Genomic DNA, 23,323 nt, shown 5'->3' with positions numbered 1-23,323 from the left:
CGAGGTCAGGAGTTTGAGACTAGCCTGGCCAAGATGGTGAAACCCCATCTCTACTAAAAATACAAAAATTAGCTGGGCGTGGTGGAAGGTGCCTGTAATCCCAGCTACTTGGGAGGCTGAGGCAGGAAAATTGCTTGAACCCGGGAGGCGGAGGCTGCAGTGAGCTGAGATCACACCACTGCACTCCAGCCCGGGCGATAGTGCGAGACTCCGTCTCAAAAAAAAAAAAAATCTAAAACTCAAACTTTTGAATAACAATTTCCTCCTAGCAAGAAGGAACTCAGTAAGATGAATAGCGCTACTTGGCCACTTTGCAAATATCTTTAATGTCTGGCTTAAGATGGCTGGATTTCCACATCTGCCTCTGCATTTAACCCGGTCCTTCTCGCGAGTCACATAGCCTCTGCAAAATGAGAAGGGGTTCAGTGCCATTATCTCCCGGCCTGGGTAAAAGACTCAAGTCCTGGCCCCATCATACTCCGACCAATACATACCACGCCTGCGCTGTCTGCGCCTGGGTCTCTTCACCCGCAGTGAGCGGTCGCACGGCCCCACATTAGGATCGCCCTGAGGCTCAGCCTTTCCCGGCCCCATTCCGAGTGCGCACAGGACTGAACCAGCACGCCAGGCCCGTGCCCCGGAGCGGAAGGCCACGATGCGGAGCCGCACTGTGCACCGCAGTGACCTGAGGAAGGAGCAACGGACGCTGGCGCCAAAGGCGTCCGAGTGCCTGGTAAACTGTAAAGCGCGGTCCTGCGTGAGTTGCTATAGCTACGGCTGCGCCGGACCGATAGCTTGCAGGACTGAGGTGCAGGTGGGAGGAGCGGAAAGCTCTGCGCGTGGGCGGGGAGCCCCGAGCCTAGCCGGGGCCATGTCAATCTAGGTGCTCGGCGCTCTACTGCTCCGGCCCCCGGGAGTGGGCGGGCACGTTTGACTCGGATGGTCTAACAGGCGTCGGAGAGAGCCAATGGCGTGGCTCACGGCTCCACCCCTTCTATTCGATTGGCCGGCGCAGAAAAGCCGGGCGTGAGGGCCGCAGCCTCTGGAGGGAGCAGCAGCGGGTCTCTCCCTCACTCCCCCTCCGCGGTTCCCAGCTCTTCGCTTCTGCTCTGTTCGCCGCCATGGCCCAGTGAGTGACTCGCTAGGCGGAGCCGGGCTCGGCCTCAGCGGGCGGGGAACTCTTTGGGGGTCGGGATCTCCCTTGTTCTCTTCGACGCCTCCCATCCTGGAGGTCGCCTGAGCTCATTTGGGGTTCCGGGACCCTCGTCCTGCGGCGTCTCGGGCCTGGAGCTCCTTCCCTGCGGGCCCGCCCCCCTGCTCTCCTGGCCGCGCAGGCTCGGAGCGGGGCGGGTCCCTTCGACGGCCAGGGAGAAGGCGCGGCCAGGCCTCGCCGAAGTCTGCAGGGACACCTGCGGGACGCGTGCCAGCCGGAGCCGGGCGCGAGGGCGGGGCTGGGGGCCGCCTGCTCGGCAGAGCCTCTGCAGCGTGCGCGCCCGGCTTCGGGGGGCCCCGGAGGCGCGGAGGAAAGTGCAAACTCCCACTTAGGGCCAAACGGGGAAAGCCCGGGCCCCTGGGTTTCAGCGCGTCGAGCGGCGCTGACTCTTTCCTTTGTTCTGTTTCTGCCCCTCCAGAGCTGACATCGCGCTGATCGGATTGGCCGTCATGGGCCAGAACTTAATTCTGAACATGAATGACCATGGCTTTGTGGTAAGCTGCGCGGGCGCATTGTCTTCTCTTTGGTTCCCGGGCTAAGAGGCCGGCGATGGGTCTGGGAGCTCATGGGTCTCCTGGCCGTGCTTTGCGAACGCGCTCTGTTGCTGCTCCTGGCTTTTTGTATGGAAAGGAGAAGCACCCTGTAGGCGTGGGCGGGCCGATCCCGACCCCGGCGGAGTGTGCCTGTGGGTCCGTGAGGTTCACAGCCCGAATGAACGGATTAGTGTCTAGTAGAGACGAAGGGTGCGGGAGGAGAACCCCTGCTGGCTGTGTAGAGCTCTAACTTGATTGCTTGATGAGATCTGGGGAGAGTGAAAATGTTTCTTCTAAATGCTAAAGTGGCTTAGACGCCAGGATGATCAGTAGCAACAGACAGAGCCTGTTGAACCAGCCGGTTCCTGGATTTGATTTTGAGTCCTAACAGGTTGGTTGTGGATTCTACCTGATACGCCGGGGGTAGTTGGTCTTCGCCTGGGTTCTCTGCCAGTTTCATTCTACTGAGGTGACATAACTTTACAGTGAGCCTCCCACAGCTTGGGGAGGAAAAGGCAAAGGTCTGACCTCCCCAGAACTTGGGCTGAATGGAAAGGTCATTGTTACTTGGGCCACAGTCTGAAGGTCTTATGTGTCCTGGATCTCCTACTCAGGCCTTTTGTCCTTCTAGGTCTGTGCTTTTAATAGGACTGTCTCCAAAGTTGATGATTTCTTGGCCAATGAGGCAAAGGGAACCAAAGTGGTGGGTGCTCAGTCCCTGAAAGAGATGGTCTCCAAGCTGAAGAAGCCCCGGCGGATCATCCTCCTGGTGAAGGCTGGGCAAGCTGTGGATGATTTCATCGAAAAATTGGTGAGACCAGCTCTGCTCTCAGCTGCTACCACGATAACAGCTGGTTTTGGTTTCTTCCTTTCTCCTTTTAACTCCAGAGATATTTTTTTCCAATTTCTGCTAAATTCTGACCAAATGATTGCTTAACTGTTGCAGTGTTGGTTAACTTGATCGGCACTTATGAAGTAACTTTGTGCTTTGGTGGTAGTAATTCTGAGAATACTAACAGACATTTCAATAAAAATTCATTAAGGCAGGGCCCTGTGGCTCAGGCCTGTAATCCCAGCACTTTGGGAGGCTGGTTCAGATGGATCACTTGAGCCCAGGAGTTCGAGACCAGCCTGGGCAACATGGCGAAACCCTGTCTTTACATAAAATAAAAAGAATTAGCTGGGTATGGTGGTGGAAGCTTATGATCCCAGGTTCAAGACCAGCCTGGCCAGCATGGTGAAACCCCATCTCTACTAAAAATATAAAAACTAGCTGGGTGTTATGGTGTACACCTGTAATCCCAGTTACTCGGAAGGCTGAAGAATGAGAATCACTTGAACCTGGGAGGCAGAGGTTACAGTGACCTGAGATCGTGCCACTCCAGTCTGGGTGACAGAGTGAGACTCTGTCTCAAAAAAAATGAAAATAAAATCAAGATCTTCTTAGGGAATCCTGGGGAACTAGATGCTTATTTTTGTACCAAACAATTTGTTGGCTTTAGCAGGTGTATCTTTTTTGGAAAAAAAAAATGTAGGGGAACCAGTGAAAATAATGTATTTAGATACCCCAAAATAATTCTGTAGTAACAGCCCTGAAAAAACCCAGGGCCTACCCATTTAGAAGAAATGTTTTGCTGTAAGCAGTGCAGTGATACTTCAGGGGAGGCTGAGCATTCCTTTTCTGGAGGAGTGATTTCTAGAGGAGTGACTCCTTTTCTAGAGGAGTGATTCCTTTTCCAGAGGAGTGACTCCTTTTCTAGAGGAGTGGCATCAACGGTGAGGTTGTTCACAGGAAGAAGGATTTGTAACCAGTATGCCACTGTTTTTCAAACAAATGATCTAGAAAGGAAGAACGCTGAGTTTAAAAAAATGATGTAGTAAATTTTTTGTGTGGCAAGCTGCCTGTGCTCAGTTTTAGACAGAGAAAACTGAAAAATGGTGGATTATTCTTCAGTATAGGAAAATACTAAGTAATGTTAACTGGAGCCTTGTAGGGGGAAGATTGAGTAATAAATAATAAAGCCCAGCCTGGTTGGTGTGCTGTAGGTAGATATTCATGTTCAAGGCTCTGTCTCTTCCTGATCTCTGAACTGTGGTCATAAAATCATTCATTCATACACTAAACCATTTGATATGTATTCACTGAATCCCCACTCTCTTCTAGACATAGACATTATAGTCAGTGTTTAATCTATTTACTTACTTAAAAATAGAAACGGGGTCTTGCTATGCTGTCCGGGCTGGTCTCAAACTCCTGGGCTCAAGTGATTGGCCTGCCTCAACCTCCCAAAGTGTTGGGATTACAGGTGTGAGCCACTGAGCCTGGTCAGCCCTAAACTTTTAAGTAGAGTCCAACTCTAGCCACAGAGAGGATTATTGAAGATTAGATAGGCTGGGTGCATTGGCCTCCTGCCAAGCCAGGAGGATCTTTTGATTTTGAGCCCAGGAGTTTGAGACTAGCCTGGGCAACGAGACCAGCCTGGGCAACGTAGTGAGACTCCATCTCTACAAAAAAATTTTTTTTTTTTTTTTTTTTTTTTGAGACGGAGTCTCGCTCTGTCGCCCAAGCTGGAGTGCAGTGGCCGGATCTCAGCTCACTGCAAGCTCCGCCTCCCGGGTTCACGCCATTCTCCTGCCTCAGCCTCCCGAGTAGCTGGGACTACAGGCGCCCGCTACCTTGCCTGGCTAGTTTTTTGTACTTTTTAGTAGAGACGGGGTTTCACCGTGTTAGCCAGGATGGTCTCGATCTCCTGACCTCATGATCCGCCCGTCTCGGCCTCCCAAAGTGCTGGGATTACAGGCTTGAGCCACCGCGCCCGGCCCCAAAAAAATTTTTAAACTAGCTGGGCATTGTGGTTCAAGGAGTTCAAAGTTGCAGTGAGTCATGTTCACACCACTGCAGGAGTTCAGCGTTTCAGTGAGCCATGTTCGCACTTCTGCATTTCAAGCTGGGCAACAGAATGAGACTCTTTTTAGACTGTGTTTATTTGGAATAAATTCTTGTTTTAATTTGCCAAGGTATGTTTCATTTCTGGTCTGTCTTAATGCTGGTGTCTGGTTACAGGTACCGTTGTTGGACACTGGTGACATCATCATTGATGGAGGAAATTCTGAATATAGGGACACCACAGTAAGTGTTCTTCAGTCCAGATTCTTCCAGGTTCTGAGAACATTAAAAAAAAAAAGTGTCAGCATTGCATATGTGACAGTAGGGTGAACTGCCCTGTGGTACTGATTTTTGTGAGATTGCTACTGATATAATAGTTCTCAGCCTTTTTTTCTGTTAAGACACACTTGAGGGCTGGGCGCGGTGGCTCACGCCTGTAATCCCAGCCCTTTGGGAGGCCGAGGGGGGTGGACCATGAGGTCAAGAGATCAAGACCATCCTGGCGAACACAGTGAAAACCCGTCTCTACTAAAAATACAAAAAATTAGCCTGGCATGGTGGCGCGCTACTCGGAGGGCTGAGGCAGGAGAATTGCTTGAACCTGGGAGGCAGAAGGTGCAGTGAGCTGAGTTCGTGCCACTGCACTCCAGCCTGGGCAACAAGAGTGAGATTCCATCTGAAAAAAAAAAAAAAGACACTTGGTGGGTGAGATTCTCAGTCACACATACAACTCAGAGGATGGATAGTCAGATAGAGTGGGCCGAGAGTTATGTTTTAACTCCTCCCCTTCCCCTTCCAAGTAATCCATGATATGTCAGTCTCTAACTGGTTTAGAACCACTCCTCTAACGTATCAGACGCTGAGGGAAGTCCTGTGTGCTCTGAAGTACTGAATGGCATTAAGTTGTATTAAACCTACTCTTAATTGAGTCTTATTCAAGGTCTTTTCCAGTAAAATGCCAGTATGTGTTTGGCTGAATTATTTCACTCTGGGGAAGGGGTATGTATCTTGAATGTCCATAGTCGTATTGTTTTGTTTCTTAACTTCTACACATAGGGGATTAACTTTTCGGAGTCCTCAGTTATTCCTAGATTCTTGGGTCATTTCCTGTCAAATGTAGGCTCTCCATACCTATCTTCTACTTCCTCTCAGTTATAAGGGAAACTTTTTTGGGGAGCATAATGAAACATGGAAGCATAATGAAATTATTTTTCTGTCCTTCAGAGACGGTGCCGAGACCTCAAGGCCAAGGGAATTTTATTTGTGGGGAGCGGAGTCAGTGGTGGAGAGGAAGGGGCCCGGTATGGCCCATCGCTTATGCCAGGAGGGAACAAAGAAGCATGGTGAGTGCCATCAGCACTGTGTCCATCTCTGTACAAGGGAGCTAGACTTTGAGAACAAATAAGCCAGGGGCAGTTCTGCCACCCTGATCTCTGTGGTGCCCTGAGGGTGAGACGCAGGAGATGCTGGCAATTTCTTTTATCTAGGCACTTTGTTGCTTTGATATAATATATGTGCACAATCCTCTTTTGCCTTTTTTCTTCTGTTATTTCTATCAAGACTGATACCTGAAGTTCTAAATAGGCTTTTTTTTTCTTGCCCAGGCAGGAGTGCAGTGTGGTGAGATCATAGCTCACTGCAACCCCCGTCTCCTGGGCTCAAGCAATTCTTATGCCTCAGCCTCCCAAGTAGCTGGGACTACAGGCGCATGCCACCATGCCCGGTTAATTTTTTGCCTTTTAGTAGAGACAGGATTTCACCATGTTACCTTGGGTGGTCTCGAACTCCTGACCTTAGGCGATCTGCCTGCCTTGGCCTCCCAAAGTGCAGGGATTACAGGTGTGAGCCACCATGCTTGGCCTCTAAATAGGCTTTAAGGAAGCAGTTTAGATACTGTTCTGTGCAATGTCCGGATGTAGGAATAAGGTCTGCCTCTTTTAGCTGATGTGTAGCCCAAAAGTAACTTTATGTAATAATCATGGGTAACAGGCTGGGCATAGTGGCCCATGCCTATAATCCCAGCACTTTGAGAAGCTGAGGTGGGAGGATCATTTGAGCCCAGGAGTTGAAGATTAGCCTGGACAACATAGCGAGATCTTGTTTCTACAAAAAAAAAAAAAAAAAAAAATTTTTTTTTTTTGGAGTCTCACTCTGTTGCCCAGGCTGGAGTGCAGTGGCGCGATCTCAGCTCACTGCAAGCTCCGCCTCCCGGGTTCACGCCATACTGCTGCCTCAGCCTTCCGAGTAGCTGGGACTACAGGTGCCCACCACCATGCACGGCTAAGTTTTTGTATTTTCGGTAGTGATAGGGTTTTGCCATGTTAGCCAGGATGGTCTTGATCTCCTGACCTCGTGATCCACCCGCCTCGGCCTCCCAAAGTGCTGGGATTACAGGCGTGAGCCACCACGCCTGGCCAACAAAAAATGTTTTAATTAAAACATATAAATTGGCCAGGCATGCTGGCTCACGCCTGTAATCCCAGCACTTTGGGAGACTGAGGCTGGCAGATCACCAGGTCAGGAGATCTAGACGATCCTGGCCAACATGGCGAAACGCCGTCTCTACTAAAAATACAAAAATTAGCTGGGCGTGGTGGCGTGCACCTGTAGTCCCAGCTACTTGGGAGGCTGAGGCAGGAGAATCGCTCGAACCTAGGAGGCAGAGGTTAGTGAGCTGAGATTGCGCCACTGCACTTCACCCTGGCGACAGAGCGAGACAGAAAACAAAGCAAAAAAAAAAAAAAATTATATATATACGTGTGTGTGTGTGTGTATGTATATATATAATTGTGGGTAATCTGCTTGCCCCACCTCCCAAAGTGCTGGAATTACAGGCGTGAGCCACCATGTCTGGCCTGCAATATGATTCTTTAAGCCTGGGCACGGTGGCTCATGCCTGTAATCCCAGCACTTTGGGAGGCTGAGATGGGAGGATCACTTGAGGTCAGGGGTTCGAGACCAGCCTGGCCAACATGGTGAAACCCCATCTCTACTAATAATACAAAAATTAGCCGGGCATGGTGGGGGGCACCTGTAATCCCAGCTACCCAGGAGGGTGAGGCACGAGAATCACTTGAACCTGGGAGGTGGAGGTTGCAGTGAGCTGAGATCACACTACTGCACTCCATCATGGGTGACAGAGTGAGACTCGGTCTCAGTAAAAAAGAAAAAATGATTCTTTAAACTACCTTTCTGGTGAATGAGTCTGGGGGTTCTCTTCAGTGTGTTATTAATAAAACGCAGAAGTAGAGAGACCTTCCTGCTTCTCAGAAGTTTAAACAGCTGCGTGCGCAGTGGCTTGCACCTGTAGTGCCAGCTATTCAGGAGACTGAGGTGACAGAACTGCTTGAGACCAGGTGTTCAAGGCCAGCCTGGATGACCTAGTGAGACCCTGTTTCTTAAGAAAAAAAAAAGGTTTGAAAATCCCTCGAAGCACCTGCACAGTGAACAGTTAGAAGGGCAACCAGCAGACAGTGCACATGAAAGTATTTGACATACGGAGTGCTCCAGTTGTTTCCATCAGTTCTCTTTCCTCATACTGTGCTGGCAGAAGTGCAAATGGCACCTTTACCTGAAGGACACTGTAAAAGTTCAGTAAAGCTCTGCAGTTTCCAGTGTAGCTATCTTCATCCCTAATCCTAAATGTTAACTTTGCAACCCTGTAAGATTTCATGTCTGCACCAAGAACTTTTTGTGAGGAAGCCCTGACTGGCCAATAGGGAGCAGAACAGCAAGGGAAAGCCTCAGGAGTAATACATCCCCGTGCTGAGCCGTGGAAGGAATGAACAGCGGCCTTTCCCTGAATGGTAATGTCGCTCTCAAAAACGCTGCCTGGTTCTTAATCCAAATGTCCAGAACCATTCTGTGCCTGGCAGGACACATCCAGACAAGTAAAAGAGGGTCTCTTCACTTGCTAAAAGCCATTATAAGGAGAAATCAAGAAAAGGGAAAAAATTAAAAGAGGATCTCTAAAGGAACTTTGGTATTGCTTGCTGTTTGCAATCATACCATCTGCTGCTGCTGCAATAGAAGTTTCTGAGCTGGGTGTGATGGCTCATGCCTGTCATCTCAGTGACTCGAGGCTGAAGTGGGAGGAGTGCTGGAGCCCAGGAGTTCAAGACCAGCCACATCTGGCCGGGTGCGGTGGCTCAAGCCTGTAATCCCAGCACTTTGGGAGGCCGAGACGGGCGGATCACGAGGTCGAGACCATCCTGGCTAACACGGTGAAACCCCGTCTCTACTAAAAATACAAAAAACTAGCCGGGCGAGGTGGCGGGCGCCTGCAGTCCCAGCTACTCCGGAGGCTGAGGCAGGAGAATGGTGTAAACCCAGGAGGCGGAGCTTGCAGTGAGCTGAGATCCGGCCACTGCACTCCAGTCTGGGCGACAGAGCCAGACTCCGTCTCAAAAAAAAAAAAAAAAAAAAAAAAAAAAAAAAGACCAGCCACATCAACATAGGGAGACCCCGTCTCTGCAGCAACAACAAAAATCTGCCAGGCATGGTTGCTCATGCCCACGGTCCCAGCCCTTTGGGAAGCTGAAGTGTGAGGATTGCTTGAGGCCAGGAGCTCAACACCATCCTGGGCAACATAGCAAGATCCTGTCCCTACAAAAAAATGTTTTTAATTAGCTGGCTGTGATGGCACACACCTGTAGCCCCACCTACTTGGGAGGCTGAGGCAGGAGGATCATCTAAGTCCAGGAGTTTGAGGCTGCAGGGAGCCGTGATTGCGCCACTGCAGTCCAGCCTGGGCAACAGAGTGAGACCCTGTCTCTAAGAAGACATTTCTTCTGGTGCTTTGGTGGTGCTTCTGCTCAGCCTGTCTGTCTGTAGTCTCAGTCTCATAGTCCAGTCTCTGCTTTGAGAGTCCACCAGGATCTGGAGAAAGGCGCCAGTTTCAGTTAAGGGTCTGAAGCTTAGCTTGAGAACTTAGCACATTCATTATCTTTTTTTTTTTTTTTTTTTTTTTTTTGAGACAGAGTCTCGATCTGTCACCCAGCAGGCTGGAGTGCAGTGGTGCCATCTCGACTCACTGCAGCCTCCGCATCCCGGGTTCACTCCATTCTCCTGCTGAGTAGCTGGGACTACAGGCACCTGTCACAACACCCGGCTAATTTTTTGTGTTTTTGGTAGAAATGGTGTTTCGCCATGTTAGCCGGGATGGTCTCTATCTCCTGACCTCGTGATCCGCCCGCCTCGGCCTCCCACAGTGCTGGGATTACAGGCGTGAGCCACCGCGCCCGGCCCATTCATTATCTTTTTGTGGGCACTTCCACCTCCCATTAGAAACAAAAAGATGGGCCTGGTGGCGTTGGTGGCTTATGCCTGTAATCCTAGCACTTTGGGTATCCATGGTGGGTGGATCACTTGAGCTCAGATCAGGAGTTTGAGACCAATCTGGGCAACCTGGCAAAACCCCATCTCTACAAAATCCAAAAAAATTAGCTGGGCGTGGTGTCACATACCTGTAGTCTCAGCTACTTAGAGGGCTGAAGCAGGAAGATCACTTGCACCTGGGAGGTTGAGGAGGCTGCAACAAGCTGAGATCACACCACTGCACTCCAGCCTGGGTGACAAAATGAGACCCTGTCTCAAAAAAAAAATTAATAAATAAAACGGAAAAGATGGGGGTTGGTGTCTATGGGTATGTAATTGGGCTCTCAGCCTGTCTCTTCTCATTAGCTGAACCGCACTGTTTCTTTCCACAGGCCCCACATCAAGACCATCTTCCAAGGCATTGCTGCAAAAGTAGGAACTGGAGAACCCTGCTGTGACTGGGCAAGTTCTGGGCTACTCTTCAAAGCCAGTTGGCAACACGAGCATGTCTGAGTGATGAAGGGCGCAGAGAAAGGCCACCATGGTCTCCCAGTGGTTAGCTTGGTGACATAAACATCTCAATCTTTGATTGCTAGCATAGCCAACACCTAGAATGCATGCCTGCTGTTCACATATTTCTATCTTAACTGACTGTTCATGGCCTTGAGGTTGATATTAAAAGCAGCCTTCTGTAATTCATCTAAAAGATGGATCCCTTAAAAAGGAATAGGATGAAGTGAAGTAAGATTTTTTTTTGAGCCATACTATTTCACGGCCAAAGGAAAGAATGTCAGAATCACAAGTGGCGTTTGCTTGCATGGGTGACAGGAAGAGGACTGAATGTACTGTTGCCGCGTCAAATGTCCTGGCTGTGAATGTGGAAAACTCCCCTTCCCCTGCTGTGGGATTCAGGCATTCTGTGCTTGAACAAAGTCACTTGTGGACTTGCACCCTCACTGAATGCGAAGGAGGCCTAGCCTAGTTCATAGTGCAGTGGCACCATCTTGGCTCACTGCAACCTCTGCCTCCCAGGTTCAAGTGATCCTCCTACCTCAACCTCCTGAGTAGCTGGGACTGCAGGTGCATGCCACCACGCCTTTCCAATTTTTGTATTTTTTGTAGAGATGGGGTTTCACCATGTCACCCAGGCTGGTCTTGAACTCCTGGACTCTCAAGTCATCTGCCTGCCTTGGCCTCCCAAAGTGCTGAGGTTACAGGCATGAGCCACCATGCCCGGCCTCGTGTTGCCGTTAAAGTAAACTTTATCTCATATTGTAGTTCAGCCCATGCTGTGGAAGGAAAAAAATAGGCTCAGGAGACCCGAGTGGGAATTCTGGCTTTTTGTTAACTGTGACATCAGGCAAGCCATGTCCCTTCATGGACCTCAGTTTCCTTATCTGTAAGATACGGGGTTGGACTACATGATCTCCAAGCTCTCTTTAGCTCCTGATTCCCTTTAATTTTATATCAGCAATTTTAATGCTAATTTTCAATTTTATTTTGTATGAGATGAACAGTGAGGTTGAAACAAGGACTCAGGCCTCTGAGGAATCCAGGAAGCCTCCGTCCTAGGCCTGCCACTGCTTGGTGGCTTTGGCTACAGCAGCTCACCTGCCCTTACCTTTTCACCAGTGGTCGGCCATTGAGCTCAGTCAGAATCTGCTTAGGGTGGAAAGAGGCTGGTGCTGGGACTGACGTAAAGGGCTGAGTAATCTTCTCATTAGTATGAAGGATTGGAAAGGGACTTCTGTTCCCTGATAGTAGATGACCATGGTAAAAGGCCGGGCGCAGTGGCTCATGCTTGTGATCCAGCATTTTGGGAGAATCCCTTGAGACCAGGAGTCAAGGCTGCAGTGAGCAGTGATCATACCACTGCACTCCAGCCTGGGTAATAGAGTGAGACCCTGTCTCTTAAACAAAAACAAAAAGATCACTGCAATAAAAGCGAGTGGTAGCAACTTCTTTTTTTTTTTGAAACAGAGTCTTGCTCTGTCATCCAGGCTGGAGTGCAGTGGCGTAATCTCAGCTCACTGCAACTTCCGCCTCCCAGGTTCAAGTGATTCTTATGCCTCAGCCTCCAGTGTAGCTGGGATGACAGGCATGTGCCACCATGCCTGGCTGATTTTTGTATTTTTGGTAGATATGGGGTTTCACCATGTTGCCCAGGCTGGTCTTGAACTCCTGACTTCAAGTAATTGGCCACCTCGGCCTCCCAAAGTGTTGGGATTATAGGTGTGAGCCATCGCACGCAGCCTGCAACTTCTTTTTATATACACACACTTAGGACAAAGTCATGAAGAGAAGCACCGTCCTTGCTTCTACGTGTGTTGATCAAGCAGGTGCTCCTTAGTTCATGGCTGAAGTGGCAGGAAGGGTAAGGTGAAGTAAGATATTAGTAGCCATGTTACTGCTTGACCAGAGTGTGAAGATCAGAAGTCGGCGGGGGCAGCAATAGAAACCTGGACAAGGCCAGGCGTGGGGGCTCATGCCTGGAATCCCAGCACTGTGAGAGGCTGAGGTGAGTGGATCACCTGAGGTCAGCAGTTTGAGACCAGCCTGGCCAACACGGTGAAACCCCATCTCTACAAAAATACAAAAATTAGCCGAGTGTGGTGGTGTGCTCCTGTAATCTCAGCTCATCGGGAGGCTGAGGCGTTAGAATTGGGTAAACCCAGGAGGCAGAGGTTGTGGTGAGCCAAGATCACACTGCTACACTCCACACTCCAGCCTGGGCGACAGAGTGAGACTCCGTCTCAAAAAAAAAAAGAAACATGGACAGTGGAGTCCTGATGTAAGCATCAGTCATATCGGTCCAGGTGCTGACAGCCAGGAGAGAGACTGCCCACGTCATCCAAACACCTGACCTCCTGGGCAGGTGGGTCCCTGTCATGGAGCTGGGTGTAGATGACTGAGAACCTGCTGCCATGAACTGTTGGGCTCTCATCACTCCCTTTGTTCCAGTTCCTTAATAACTAAATCATTTGCAGATAATCTGGCTTCCCAGTTTGTAGGGAAGCCAGATTTGATTTGTTTTGATTTGGATTGATTGATAACTAAATCATCTGCAGATAATCTGGCTTCCCCAATCTGTAGGGACAGACTGTGTCGACCAGACTAACATTTGTAACCACGAAGATCCGTAGTTAAGGTTTTCATCCTACATTCATAAGCTGGTATTCTGATCTTACATATCTCGCCAGCTTATCAATAAAGAACTGGTCAATGATGGGCCTTGGAAGAACTCCTTTCTGGGCTTACAAGGTTGAAACCTTGGATCTAGGGTCATTTTACTTTTCAGTAGCCATTAGAAACAACTACATTTATATTTTGAAAAAACAAAAGTGATTTAATTAGCCAATATATTTTAACCTCTAGTTGCTAGAAAAGTGGTAACTTTGGGAAAAAGAGGACTTTTTTTCTTATGGATAGGGGCTGGGAAGGCGGGGAGTTGCTTTGCTTTGAATGATGAGAAAGACTAGAAAATACAGGCTAGAGAGCCATAGGTATTGAGAGTGAATTCAGGGACTTTGAGGAACCTTGAGAAGAATGAATCTAGAATTAGTGTTAAATAATACTGTTCTGGATTGAAGCTTGTGTTGAATTGCTATGTGCTTCTTGTATCAAAAATACTGTATTCATTTTATACTTGTTATTTTTTGTGTGGAGAGGTAGCCTTGCCAGGGACGTTGTTGGCGTCAAAGCTGATGTGGACTTCTCTGGTGTGTCGCCTGTCTCTCTGAAGGCCTCTTGGTGCTTGTCTTGACAGGTGGGAGATGAGGGAGCAGGCCACTTCGTAAAGATGGTGCACAACGGGATAGAGTATGGGGACATGCAGCTGATCTGTGAGGCATACCACCTGATGAAAGACGTGCTGGGCATGGCGCAGGACGAGATGGCCCAGGTGAGGCCCCGGCACTGCCTCTGTGTCCATTCTGCAGGGAGTGGTCACTTTGCCATGGACACTGAATCTTTTCTTCATTCCTATCCCCTTGGCCATTCTGGTGGCCTGCATGGACTCAGCCTCATTTAGGGGAAACTGTTAGTAATAGGGCTATACACTATGCTAGTTGGTCACTAAGCAGAAAGTCCCCACAGAGTCTGGGTGGTTATCATCGCCACCGCTGAGTGTAACTGACCTGGTGGCAGGCACTGTGTCACTCCACATACCTGTCTCATTTACTCCACAGTTGTCCCACATGGCAGGTGCAGCAGCAGCTTTCTTTTCTCATCCAGTTGGGATTGGCGTTTTGATAGTTAATCCAAAAAGTCAGTCCAAGTAGGGGCGCCAAAGCATTTCCCCCAACATTTTATTATGAAAACATTCAAACATGCAGCACAGAAGTTGAGAGTTTTACAGTGAACACCTGGACACACACCGCCTCCTTTCTCCCGCCCACAGCTTCCTGTATGTGCCTTATCAGTGTCTGTCCACCCCCAACCAATTTCATCTCAGTTTTTGGATATATTCAAAGTAAACTACAGGTATCCATACTTTTGTTTTCCCTAAATACTTTAGATGAATGTATCTTTATCATGAGGTAAACACAGATTTTAACTGAAAACACAGGAAAGGACCTTCATTCACCCATCATTTTTTGTAGGGCCAAGGCCTTTTTGTTAAGTATGGTTTGCTGATGCGCTTTCTAGTCATGTCTTACCACCTAGAATTTCTAGTTTCAGTTATTTCCGGTGGGAAATGATTCACAGACACTAGCAAGGCATACAGGATAGAAGCTTTCCAGGTTTTTTGTTGATTTCCTCCTAGTTTTTTATTCGTGTCATCCTCACTTATTTTGACTATTATTTGTTCCACTGGCTTGCTGTTAATTGTTCTAAAACATTACCTTAGTTTTCTTTCACAGAAAAAGCGCTTTTCTTTTTGTGTTCATTTTTAATTGATGTATATAATATTTAATGTGTTCGCTCAGCAAACACACGAGTGCTCTACTATATGCCAGGCATGATTCTAAATGCTGGGGATATACTAGTGAAGAAAGCAAAGTGCCTGCCCTCCCGGAGCTGGGAAGACAGAGAGAAATAAACAAACAATATCAAACTAGTTAGCGATGACTGTGAGAGTGAAGAGTAAACTGGGACGAGATCGGGTGATTGCAGAAGGCTTCTGGGGAGGCGACCGCACAGAGACATAAGTGAAGTGAGGAGCCCTTGACTCTGAGGAGACAACACTTCTGGTGGCCAGAAATTCAGCATAACCAGGTTCAGAACAAACACAACTGACTCTGGGTTAGCATAAAACTCAACCAGCAGGAGCAGAAGTCCCCAGGCAGACGCGAGCAGAGCCTGCTGGCAACCGTGAGCAGTGGTCAGCATGGACATTGGACAAGGGGCTTCCTTGCACAGCCCTCGTTCCTCTCACATGGTTCTCTCCTGTGTTCTGCACGCAGGCCTTTGAGGATTGGAATAAGACAGAGCTAGACTCATTCCTGATTGAAATCACAGCCAATATACTCAAGTTCCAAGACACCGATGGCAAACACCTGCTGCCAAAGATCAGGGACAGCGCGGGGCAGAAGGGCACAGGGAAGTGGACCGCCATCTCCGCCCTGGAGTACGGCGTACCCGTCACCCTCATTGGTAATGTTACGCTTTTCACTTGGGCCCTTTCGTCCACTACTCTGATCTTGATATCTGGAGCACTGATACAGACTGGTCTTTAGAGAATCTCTTCAGCCCTCTTCAGCTTTCAGAGTGCCTGTTGCTCTTTCTTGTGTTGAAGAAACTGACAGTGTGAGAGAGGCTGACACTGCTTTTGATTCTCTTCTTTGTAGTTCTTATCTTATTCATACAAACGAGGTAAATTCAGAAGTGACTGTCCTTCCTATCCAGTTTTATCTTTGGAATATTTTAGCATTAGTGATGTAATTGTAGTCAGTGATCTAAGATCTTATTTATGAGGCAGGTAACTTCAGTGAAATTTTTCATAGAAAAGTTCATCAATAACAGGGCCAGGCACAGTGGTTCACGCCTGTAATCCCAGCACTTTGGGAGACCAAGGCGGGCGGATCACAAGGTCAGGAGATCGAGACCATCCTGGCTAACACAATGAAACCCCATCTCTACTAAAAATACAAAAAATTAGCTGGGTGTGGTGGCAGGTGTAGTCCCAGCTACTCGGAAGGCTGAGGCAGGAGAATCACTTGAACCCAGGAGGCAGAGGTTGCAGTGAGCCGAGATGGCACCACTGCACTCCAGCCTAGGCGACAGAGCGAGACTCCATCTCAGAAAAAAAGAAAAATTAGCTGGGCATGGTGGCAGGTGCCTATAATCCCAGCTACTCAGGAGGTTGAGGCATGAGAATCCCTTGAACCCAGGAGGCAGAGGTTGCAGTGAGCAGAGATCGTGCCACTGCACTCCAGCCTGGGCATCAGAATGACACTCCATGCCCCCGCCAAAAAAAGTTCATGAATAACATAGGCTTATGTACTCAGAAATTATTAAAATTTTCCTTTTTTCCCCCCAGATATTAAAAAAATAAAAATTACCTATCTATTTGAGTCCTTGTTGTTTTGCTAAGTTCCCCTTCCTCTTTTAGAAGAAAGCCACTATCCTGAAGTTGGTCTGTATCCTGCCCACTTGTTTTTATCTTACATTAATGAGCTAAGCATCAAACTCAGAAAGATAAGGAAAGAATAAATAAACAGAAAACAAGAGGGGATTAACAATATCAAAATCTTGGCAGTGGGTGGGGGGGTTTGGTTTTTCTGTGTGTGTATGTTTGTTTTTTGAGACAGAGTCTTGCTGGAGTTCAGTGGCACGATCTTGGCTCACTGCAACCTCCGCCTCTCAGGTTCAAGTGATTCTCCTGCCTCAGCCTCCCGAGTAGCTGGGATTACAGGCATATGCTACCATGCCTGGCTAATTTTTGTGTATTATTAGTGGAGACGGGGTTTCACCATATTGGTCAGGCTGGTCTCGAACTCCTAACCTCAGGGGATCTGCCCACCTCGGGTTCCCAAAGTGCTGGGATTGCAGGCATGATTCACCGTGCCCGGCAAAGTTGGTTCTTTAAGAGTAAAAATACATAGACTTCTGGCAGGAATGAAAAGGGAGAATGAAAGATGCCTCTCATGGTTAATGAAAGGCTGATCTTTGCTTCTGGCAGAATGTTCTCACTATATTAAACAGAATTGGGCCAGGCACTGTGGCTCACGCCTGTAATCCCAGCACTTTGGGAGGCTGAGGTGGGCGGATCACGAGGTCAGGAGTTTGAGACCAGCCTGACCAACATGGTGAAACCTCATCTCTATTAAAAATACAAAAATTAGGTGGGCGTGGTGTTGCGCGCCTGTAATCCCAGCCAGTCAGGAGGCGGAGGCAGGAGAATCACTTGAACCCGGGAGGGGAATCTGCAATTAGCCGAGATGGCACCACTGCACTCCAGCCTGGGCAACAGAGTGAGACTCCACCTCAAAAATAAGAAAACAAAATTTTTCCTGTTTGCTCCTCTAGATACAGGTTGCCTTTCTCTCCCTAGACTCTTCTCACCTTTTGAGGTCCCTGTTTATTGTGCCTCTCCTTATTGATGAACTGTGGTGTAAAGCAGTCAGGAGGGAAGTCGGTGGTTTCTACAGTTGGGTGCTGTGTAGGAGGAAGTTGGCTGCTTTTAGCAGATCTGAGCCATAACATAGGTGAGGAGGGAGGGGCCAATAGCTAGGAGCACAGACTCAAGTATATGTGGATGAGGGCTGGGGGCCAGAAGGGGAGGGGTGTGTGTGGATGGCTGGGGGGCAGCCCAGATAAGACTTTCAACACTGGGCACAGGCAGTCTGTGTAGATCCCTGCGTCTCACTTCCCGCAGGGCTGACCAGTGGCCAGAGGTGGGACTGGCCAGGCTCAGCCCAGCCAAGTCTCGGAGCAGAGGACACTGAGTGAGGGATCCCCTGGGCCACCCTCACTGGCCTGTGGCTCTCCTGACACCACAAGAGAGGTCCAGGAGCTCCTACTCTCCTCCTGTGGATCCATATACCCCTTCGCCCAGGGTGGCTGGACCCACCCCCTGGCTGAGAGCCATCATTATTTGTGAACTAACAGGGAAGTCTTCTAGCTGCCCTCTTCCCCTGTAACAGGAAGGGTTTGCCTCATCGCCCATTGCACCAGTCATCTTACAAAGCTTCCTTCTAGAAATGCTAAGTCATCCTGTGTGTGCATGTGGGCCAGGAGAGGGGTAGCTGCTTTCGTGTGTTTTGAGTAGGGTTAGCAGTCTCAAGCCATAGCTGCTCCTCTTTCCTGAGAAATACAGTCCTCTGTTAGTTCCCCGAGATTTTACTTCATTTTGTCTGTGGGGGAAAAGTGGCTGAAGAGTCATAGATTCTAACAATAAATTGTCAGTTGAGCAAGTAGTCTTTTATAAGGCATACTTTCTGAAAATACTAAATGTCTTAAAGTACTACATTGACTTTTTAATTCAAGTGAAGTGGTGAAACTTTAATGACTACAGCTATACTGAAAATCGTAAAATATAAAAAACAACTTTTTTTGAGAGCTGTCTGTAAATGTGACTTCTCAATGTAAAATCTTAAAAAAAAAAAAGTCCTCTAAATTGAATTTGAAATTTTACTCATGGACCAACACTGAGTATTCTATGTAACAGTGGTTTTTATTTGATTTTCCTGGTTTTAGAGACAGGGTCTCACTCTAGCCCAGGCTGGAGAGCAGTGGTGGGATCATGGCTCACTGTAGCCTTGAACTTCTGGGCTCAAGTGATCCTCCCACCTCAGCCTCCCAACGTGCTGGGATTACAGGTGTGAGCCACCACGCACAGCCATAACAATGGTTTTTATCTCTTCATTTTCCCTCAAAACTCCCTTTTGAATGTCACGTTAATCTTTGTGGTTGAATACTCATATTTATATTGGAAGATTGTCTTGGAGTTTTAGTTATCAAATTAACTGTTTAGAGCTTCTTATAAAAGTTGCTTCTGGTCCATGTCAACTTTTGTGGCCTAAGGTTGAAACTTTCAGTGCTTTGTATAAACAGACTTTCCTGCTCCATCTTTCATCTGGTTGCTATGTGAACTTTGGTAATTTTCACACGCGCCCATGTGAAAAGACCACCAAACAGGCTTTGTGTAAGCAATAAAGCTTTTTAATCACCTGGATGCAGGTGGGCTGAGTCTGAAAAGAGTCAGCGAAGGGAGAGCGGTGAGGCCGTTTTATAGGATTTGGGTGGGTAGTGGAGCATTACAGTCAAAGGGGGTTTTTCTCTTACGGGCAGGGGTGGGGGTCACAAGGTGCTCAGTGGGGGAGCTTCTGAGCCAGGAGAAGGAATTTCACAAGGTTAATCGCTCAGTTACGGTGGGGCAGGAACAAATCACAATGGTGGAATGTCATCAGTGAAGGCAGGAACCGGCCATTTTCACTTCTTTTGTGATTCTTCACTTGATTCAGGCCATCTGGATGTGTTCGTGCAGGTCACAGGGATATGGTGGCTTAGCTTGGGCTCAGAGGCCTGACAGTAATCTGTTTCCTCTTCCCGATCCCCCCCTTGTAGGAGAAGCTGTCTTTGCTCGGTGCTTATCATCTCTGAAGGATGAGAGAATTCAAGCTAGCAAAAAGCTGAAGGGTCCCCAGAAGTTCCAGTTTGATGGTGATAAGAAATCATTCCTGGAGGACATTCGGAAGGTGGGACACAGTCCCTGGCAGTGGTCTTTGTTGGTCCCGTGGAAGGCAGTGGGGGTGGGGATTGTCGTGGGAGAACACGCGAGGCCATGGGATGCCAGGTGGAATGAAGTTCAACCTTCACTTGGATCTTGACTTACAGCTTTTTCCTAGAATCTTGTCCCTTCTGGGATCTTCACTGCTGATAAGAATAAGACTGGTAGACATAAGGTGGTCACTCTCCTAATGGCAATCCTAATAGGTCTCTGTGTCACTCTTTAGGCCCTCTATGCTTCTAAGATCATCTCTTATGCCCAAGGCTTTATGCTGCTAAGGCAGGCAGCTATCGAGTTTGGCTGGACCCTCAATTATGGTGGCATCGCCCTCATGTGGAGAGGGGGCTGCATCATCAGAAGGTAAGTGAGAGGCAGCCCCAGGGTCCGACGGGAAGGATTCATGCTGCTGTGCAGAAGTGCGACTTAGGACACTTAGCTTGAGCAGTTCTGGGGGTGGGCAGGTAGCCCCGTCAGTGGACACAGGCAGCAAGATAGGTTTAGATTCTGTGGCTCCCTTCTTCACTGTACCTCAGTTGTTCTACCTAGATCGTCCACATTACACCTTTTTTTAAAGTAGTTCTGTGAGAACTGTCATGCCCTCTGGCCTTGCCTCTTGGGACTTTTGCTATGTATTTTCATTGGAAATGTCAAATCATAGAAAACGTAGCATTCCTACACGTGACGTTACATCATTCTCATGCTGGCTGAAGATTCATTTGATGAATCTGATTTTTCTGAAATAGATGATTCTGGTGATTCAGATGATTCTAATGTTAGTTCTCTTTAGAAATAACTCCAAGAATAGTTTTTATATTTTATTTTCACATTGAAAATCAGTCAGATTTGCTTCAGCCTCAAAAAGCGTGTTTAAAATTAAATGAGCGCTGGGAGGAAGCTGCACTTTTTATCTAAACAGGAAAAGGGTTAACAGGTAGCTCGAAGAGATAAGAAATGTAACTTTGAACTTCACTAGGGTATACATCGGCTTCCAACTTAATTCACTGTTAAGATTTAAGATTCATTGCTTTCGGCCTGGTGCGGTGGCTCACACCTGTAATCCCAGCACTTTGGGAGGCTGAGGCAGGCGGATCACAAGGTCAGGAGATCAAGACCATCCTGTGAAACCCTGTCTTTACTAAAAGTACAAAAATTAGCTGGGCGTAGTGGTGCGTACCTGTCATCCCAGCTACTCGGGAGGCTGAAGCAGGAGAATCGCTTGAACATGGGAGGCAGAGGTTGCAGTGAGCCAAGATCATGCCACTGCACTCTAGCCTGGTGACAGAGCGGGACTCCATCAAAAAAAAAAAAAAAAATTCATTGCTTTTTTCTCTCCTCGATTATTTCAGTGTATTCCTAGGAAAGATAAAGGATGCATTTGATGGAAACCGGAACTTCAGAACCTCCTACTGGATGACTTCTTTAAGGCAGCTGTTGAAAACTGCCAGGTACGTAGCCTAGAGCTGGCGCCATGGTTACCTCCCTGGGGCCATCAGTTGTGTTTTGTTTGTTTGTTTTTTGAGAGGGAGTCTTGCTGTGTCTCCCAGGCTGGAGTGCAGTGGCGCTACAATCTCCACCTCCTGGGTTCAAGTGATTCTCCTGCCTCAGCCTCCTAAGTAGCTGGAATTACAGGCATGCCACCATGCCTGGCTAATTTTTTTTTTTTTGTATTTTTACTAGAGTTGGAGTTTCACCATGTTGGTCAGGCTTGTGTTGAACTCCTGACCTCGTGATCCGCCCGCCTCAGCCTCCCAAAGTGCTGGGATTACAGGCGTGAGCCACCGTGCCCGGCCTCACCATCAGTTTTTCATTTACCTACATTGATGTGAATAAAAATCTGTCAGCGTCACCAGGGGCAGATCACTAACCTCTGGCCATGCATATTGTGCTCAGGACTCCTGGCGGCGAGCAGTCAGCACTGGGGTCCAGGCTGGCATTCCCATGCCCTGTTTTACTACTGCCCTCTCCTTCTATGACGGGTACAGACATGAGATGCTTCCAGCCAACCTCATCCAGGTAAGCCTGTGGAGCAGGGGTTAACCTGGCTGGCCGCTGGGGGACGTGCGCCATGGACTGTCCTGACCAACCTACTCTCTTGTTTCCTAGGCTCAGCGGGATTACTTCGGGGCTCACACCTATGAACTGTTGGCCAAACCAGGGCAGTTTATCCACACCAACTGGACAGGCCACGGTGGCAGTGTGTCATCCTCGTCATACAATGCCTGATCGTGCTGCTCCTGTCACCCTCCACGATTCCACAGACCAGGACATTCCATGTGCCTCATGGCACTGCCACCTGGCCCTTTGCCCTATTTTCTGTTCAGATCTTTTTTTAAAGTGTTGTAAGAGACTCTTGAGGAAGACACACAGTTTATTTGCAAAGTAGCTCTGTGAGAGCCACCGTGCCCTCTGCCCTTGCCTCTTGGGACTGACCAGGAGCTGCTCATGTGCGTGAGAGTGGGAACCATCTGCTTGCAGCAGTGGCTTCCGCCTGCCCCATGTGCTGGTGCGGTTCCCATCACGCAGTTGGGAAGGATGTTTGTGCACTCGGATCAACTGGAACCTCTATCATGCGGCTGAATTCCCTTTTCCCTTTACTCAATAAAAGCTACATCAGACTGATGCTCTTTCTCCAGATTCTTAGTCTCGCCTCGGCCGCATGGAGCCATTATCCCCATTGGCAGAAAGATTTTTCTTTAAAAACAAAGACTAGAATAACACAAGAAACACCACATTTAGGATCATGCTTCACTTGGAGGAGGCAGGCAGGGAGTGCACCAGAGGCTTTAATACACTGGGCGTGTTCTTTCTCCAGCTGGGCAGTGGGTACGTGGATGTTCACTGTGACGGGCTTTTTCTTTCGTCTTTTTTTTTTTTCTGCTCCTGGCAAGCTGTGCGTGACATTCTTTATGCCTTCTTGTATGTCAAATACTTCATAATAAACTTTCTAGAGAATTATGTTTTAATGATGGACTCAGCTTGGTCTGATTGATATCCTTTCCCACACCTGTCTCTACTTGCTTTCAGTCAGGCCCAGGGATTCAGCGTGGGATTTTGAACAATGTAAGCCTGCTCCTTAAACTAGGCTTTTCACTTTTATCTTACTTACTCAGAAAAAATAAGCCCTGCCAGCATACTGATACGGTTGTGTGGCCTGGGGCCAATGTAACTGTTCCCCTGCCACGGTTTGGCTTCATGATGATTTCCCTGGAGTGCTAAGAAAGTCCTAAGAGTTGCCTAAGCGGAGCAAACAGCGCCTGTGCCTCAACAGCTGGTGTCTACAGTGTGACCTCACCTCTCAGGGATAATGTGAAGGAGATAGTTTTCATTAAATCACCAACTTTAAAAAAATTTTTTTTTTTTTTTTTTTTTGAGATAGAGTCTTGCTGTGTCTCCCAGGCTGGAGTGCAGTGGTGGGATCTCAGCTCACTGCAAGCTCCACCTCCTGGGTTCACGCCATTCTCCCGCCTCAGCCTCCCGAGTAGCTGGGACTACAGGCGCCCGCCACCTCACCCAGCTAATTTTTTTGTATTTTTAGTAGAGACGGGGTTTCACCGTGTCAGCCAGGATGGTCTCGATCTTCTGACCTCGTGATCCGCCTGCCTGGGCCTCCCAAAGTATTGGGATTACAGGCGTGAGCCATCATGTTTTAAAGTTTTGTTTAGAGATGTGGTCTTGCTACGATGCCCAGGCTGATGTCAAAC

General features: G+C 48.3%; 1 protein-coding gene and 2 long non-coding RNA genes across 3 annotated transcripts; 1 reads left to right on the top strand and 2 right to left on the bottom strand.

The window, feature by feature from the left end:
• Positions 1 to 302: 302 nt before the first annotated feature.
• Positions 303 to 634, bottom strand: LOC117093340. The gene is made up of 2 exons (XR_004441106.1): positions 495 to 634; positions 303 to 403 (listed from the first exon to the last, which is right to left on the bottom strand). It is a non-coding gene; the product is annotated as an uncharacterized LOC117093340 (long non-coding RNA).
• A 353-nt stretch (positions 635 to 987) lies between these two features.
• PGD (phosphogluconate dehydrogenase) lies at positions 988 to 22,584 on the top strand. The gene is given in 14 exon segments (XM_033228431.1): positions 988 to 1,129; positions 1,632 to 1,707; positions 2,378 to 2,557; positions 4,811 to 4,876; positions 5,858 to 5,976; positions 10,342 to 10,411; positions 13,716 to 13,850; positions 15,355 to 15,544; positions 19,460 to 19,590; positions 19,849 to 19,982; positions 20,969 to 21,000; positions 21,003 to 21,067; positions 21,513 to 21,635; positions 21,726 to 22,584. Coding segments are annotated over 14 exon segments (1,449 nt in total). The 5' UTR covers positions 988 to 1,121; the 3' UTR covers positions 21,846 to 22,584.
• On the bottom strand, positions 4,714 to 11,846 carry LOC117093341. Its single transcript, XR_004441107.1, has 2 exons — positions 11,571 to 11,846; positions 4,714 to 4,909 (listed from the first exon to the last, which is right to left on the bottom strand). It is a non-coding gene; the product is annotated as an uncharacterized LOC117093341 (long non-coding RNA).
• Positions 22,585 to 23,323: the final 739 nt, after the last annotated feature.

Source organism: Trachypithecus francoisi, unplaced genomic scaffold (assembly GCF_009764315.1).
Source record: "Trachypithecus francoisi isolate TF-2019V2 unplaced genomic scaffold, Tfra_2.0 Lachesis_group12, whole genome shotgun sequence".
Lineage (NCBI taxonomy): Eukaryota > Metazoa > Chordata > Mammalia > Primates > Cercopithecidae > Trachypithecus > Trachypithecus francoisi.
The sequence above is the reverse complement of the archived record's forward strand: the minus strand, read 5'-3'. Positions and strand labels throughout refer to the sequence as shown.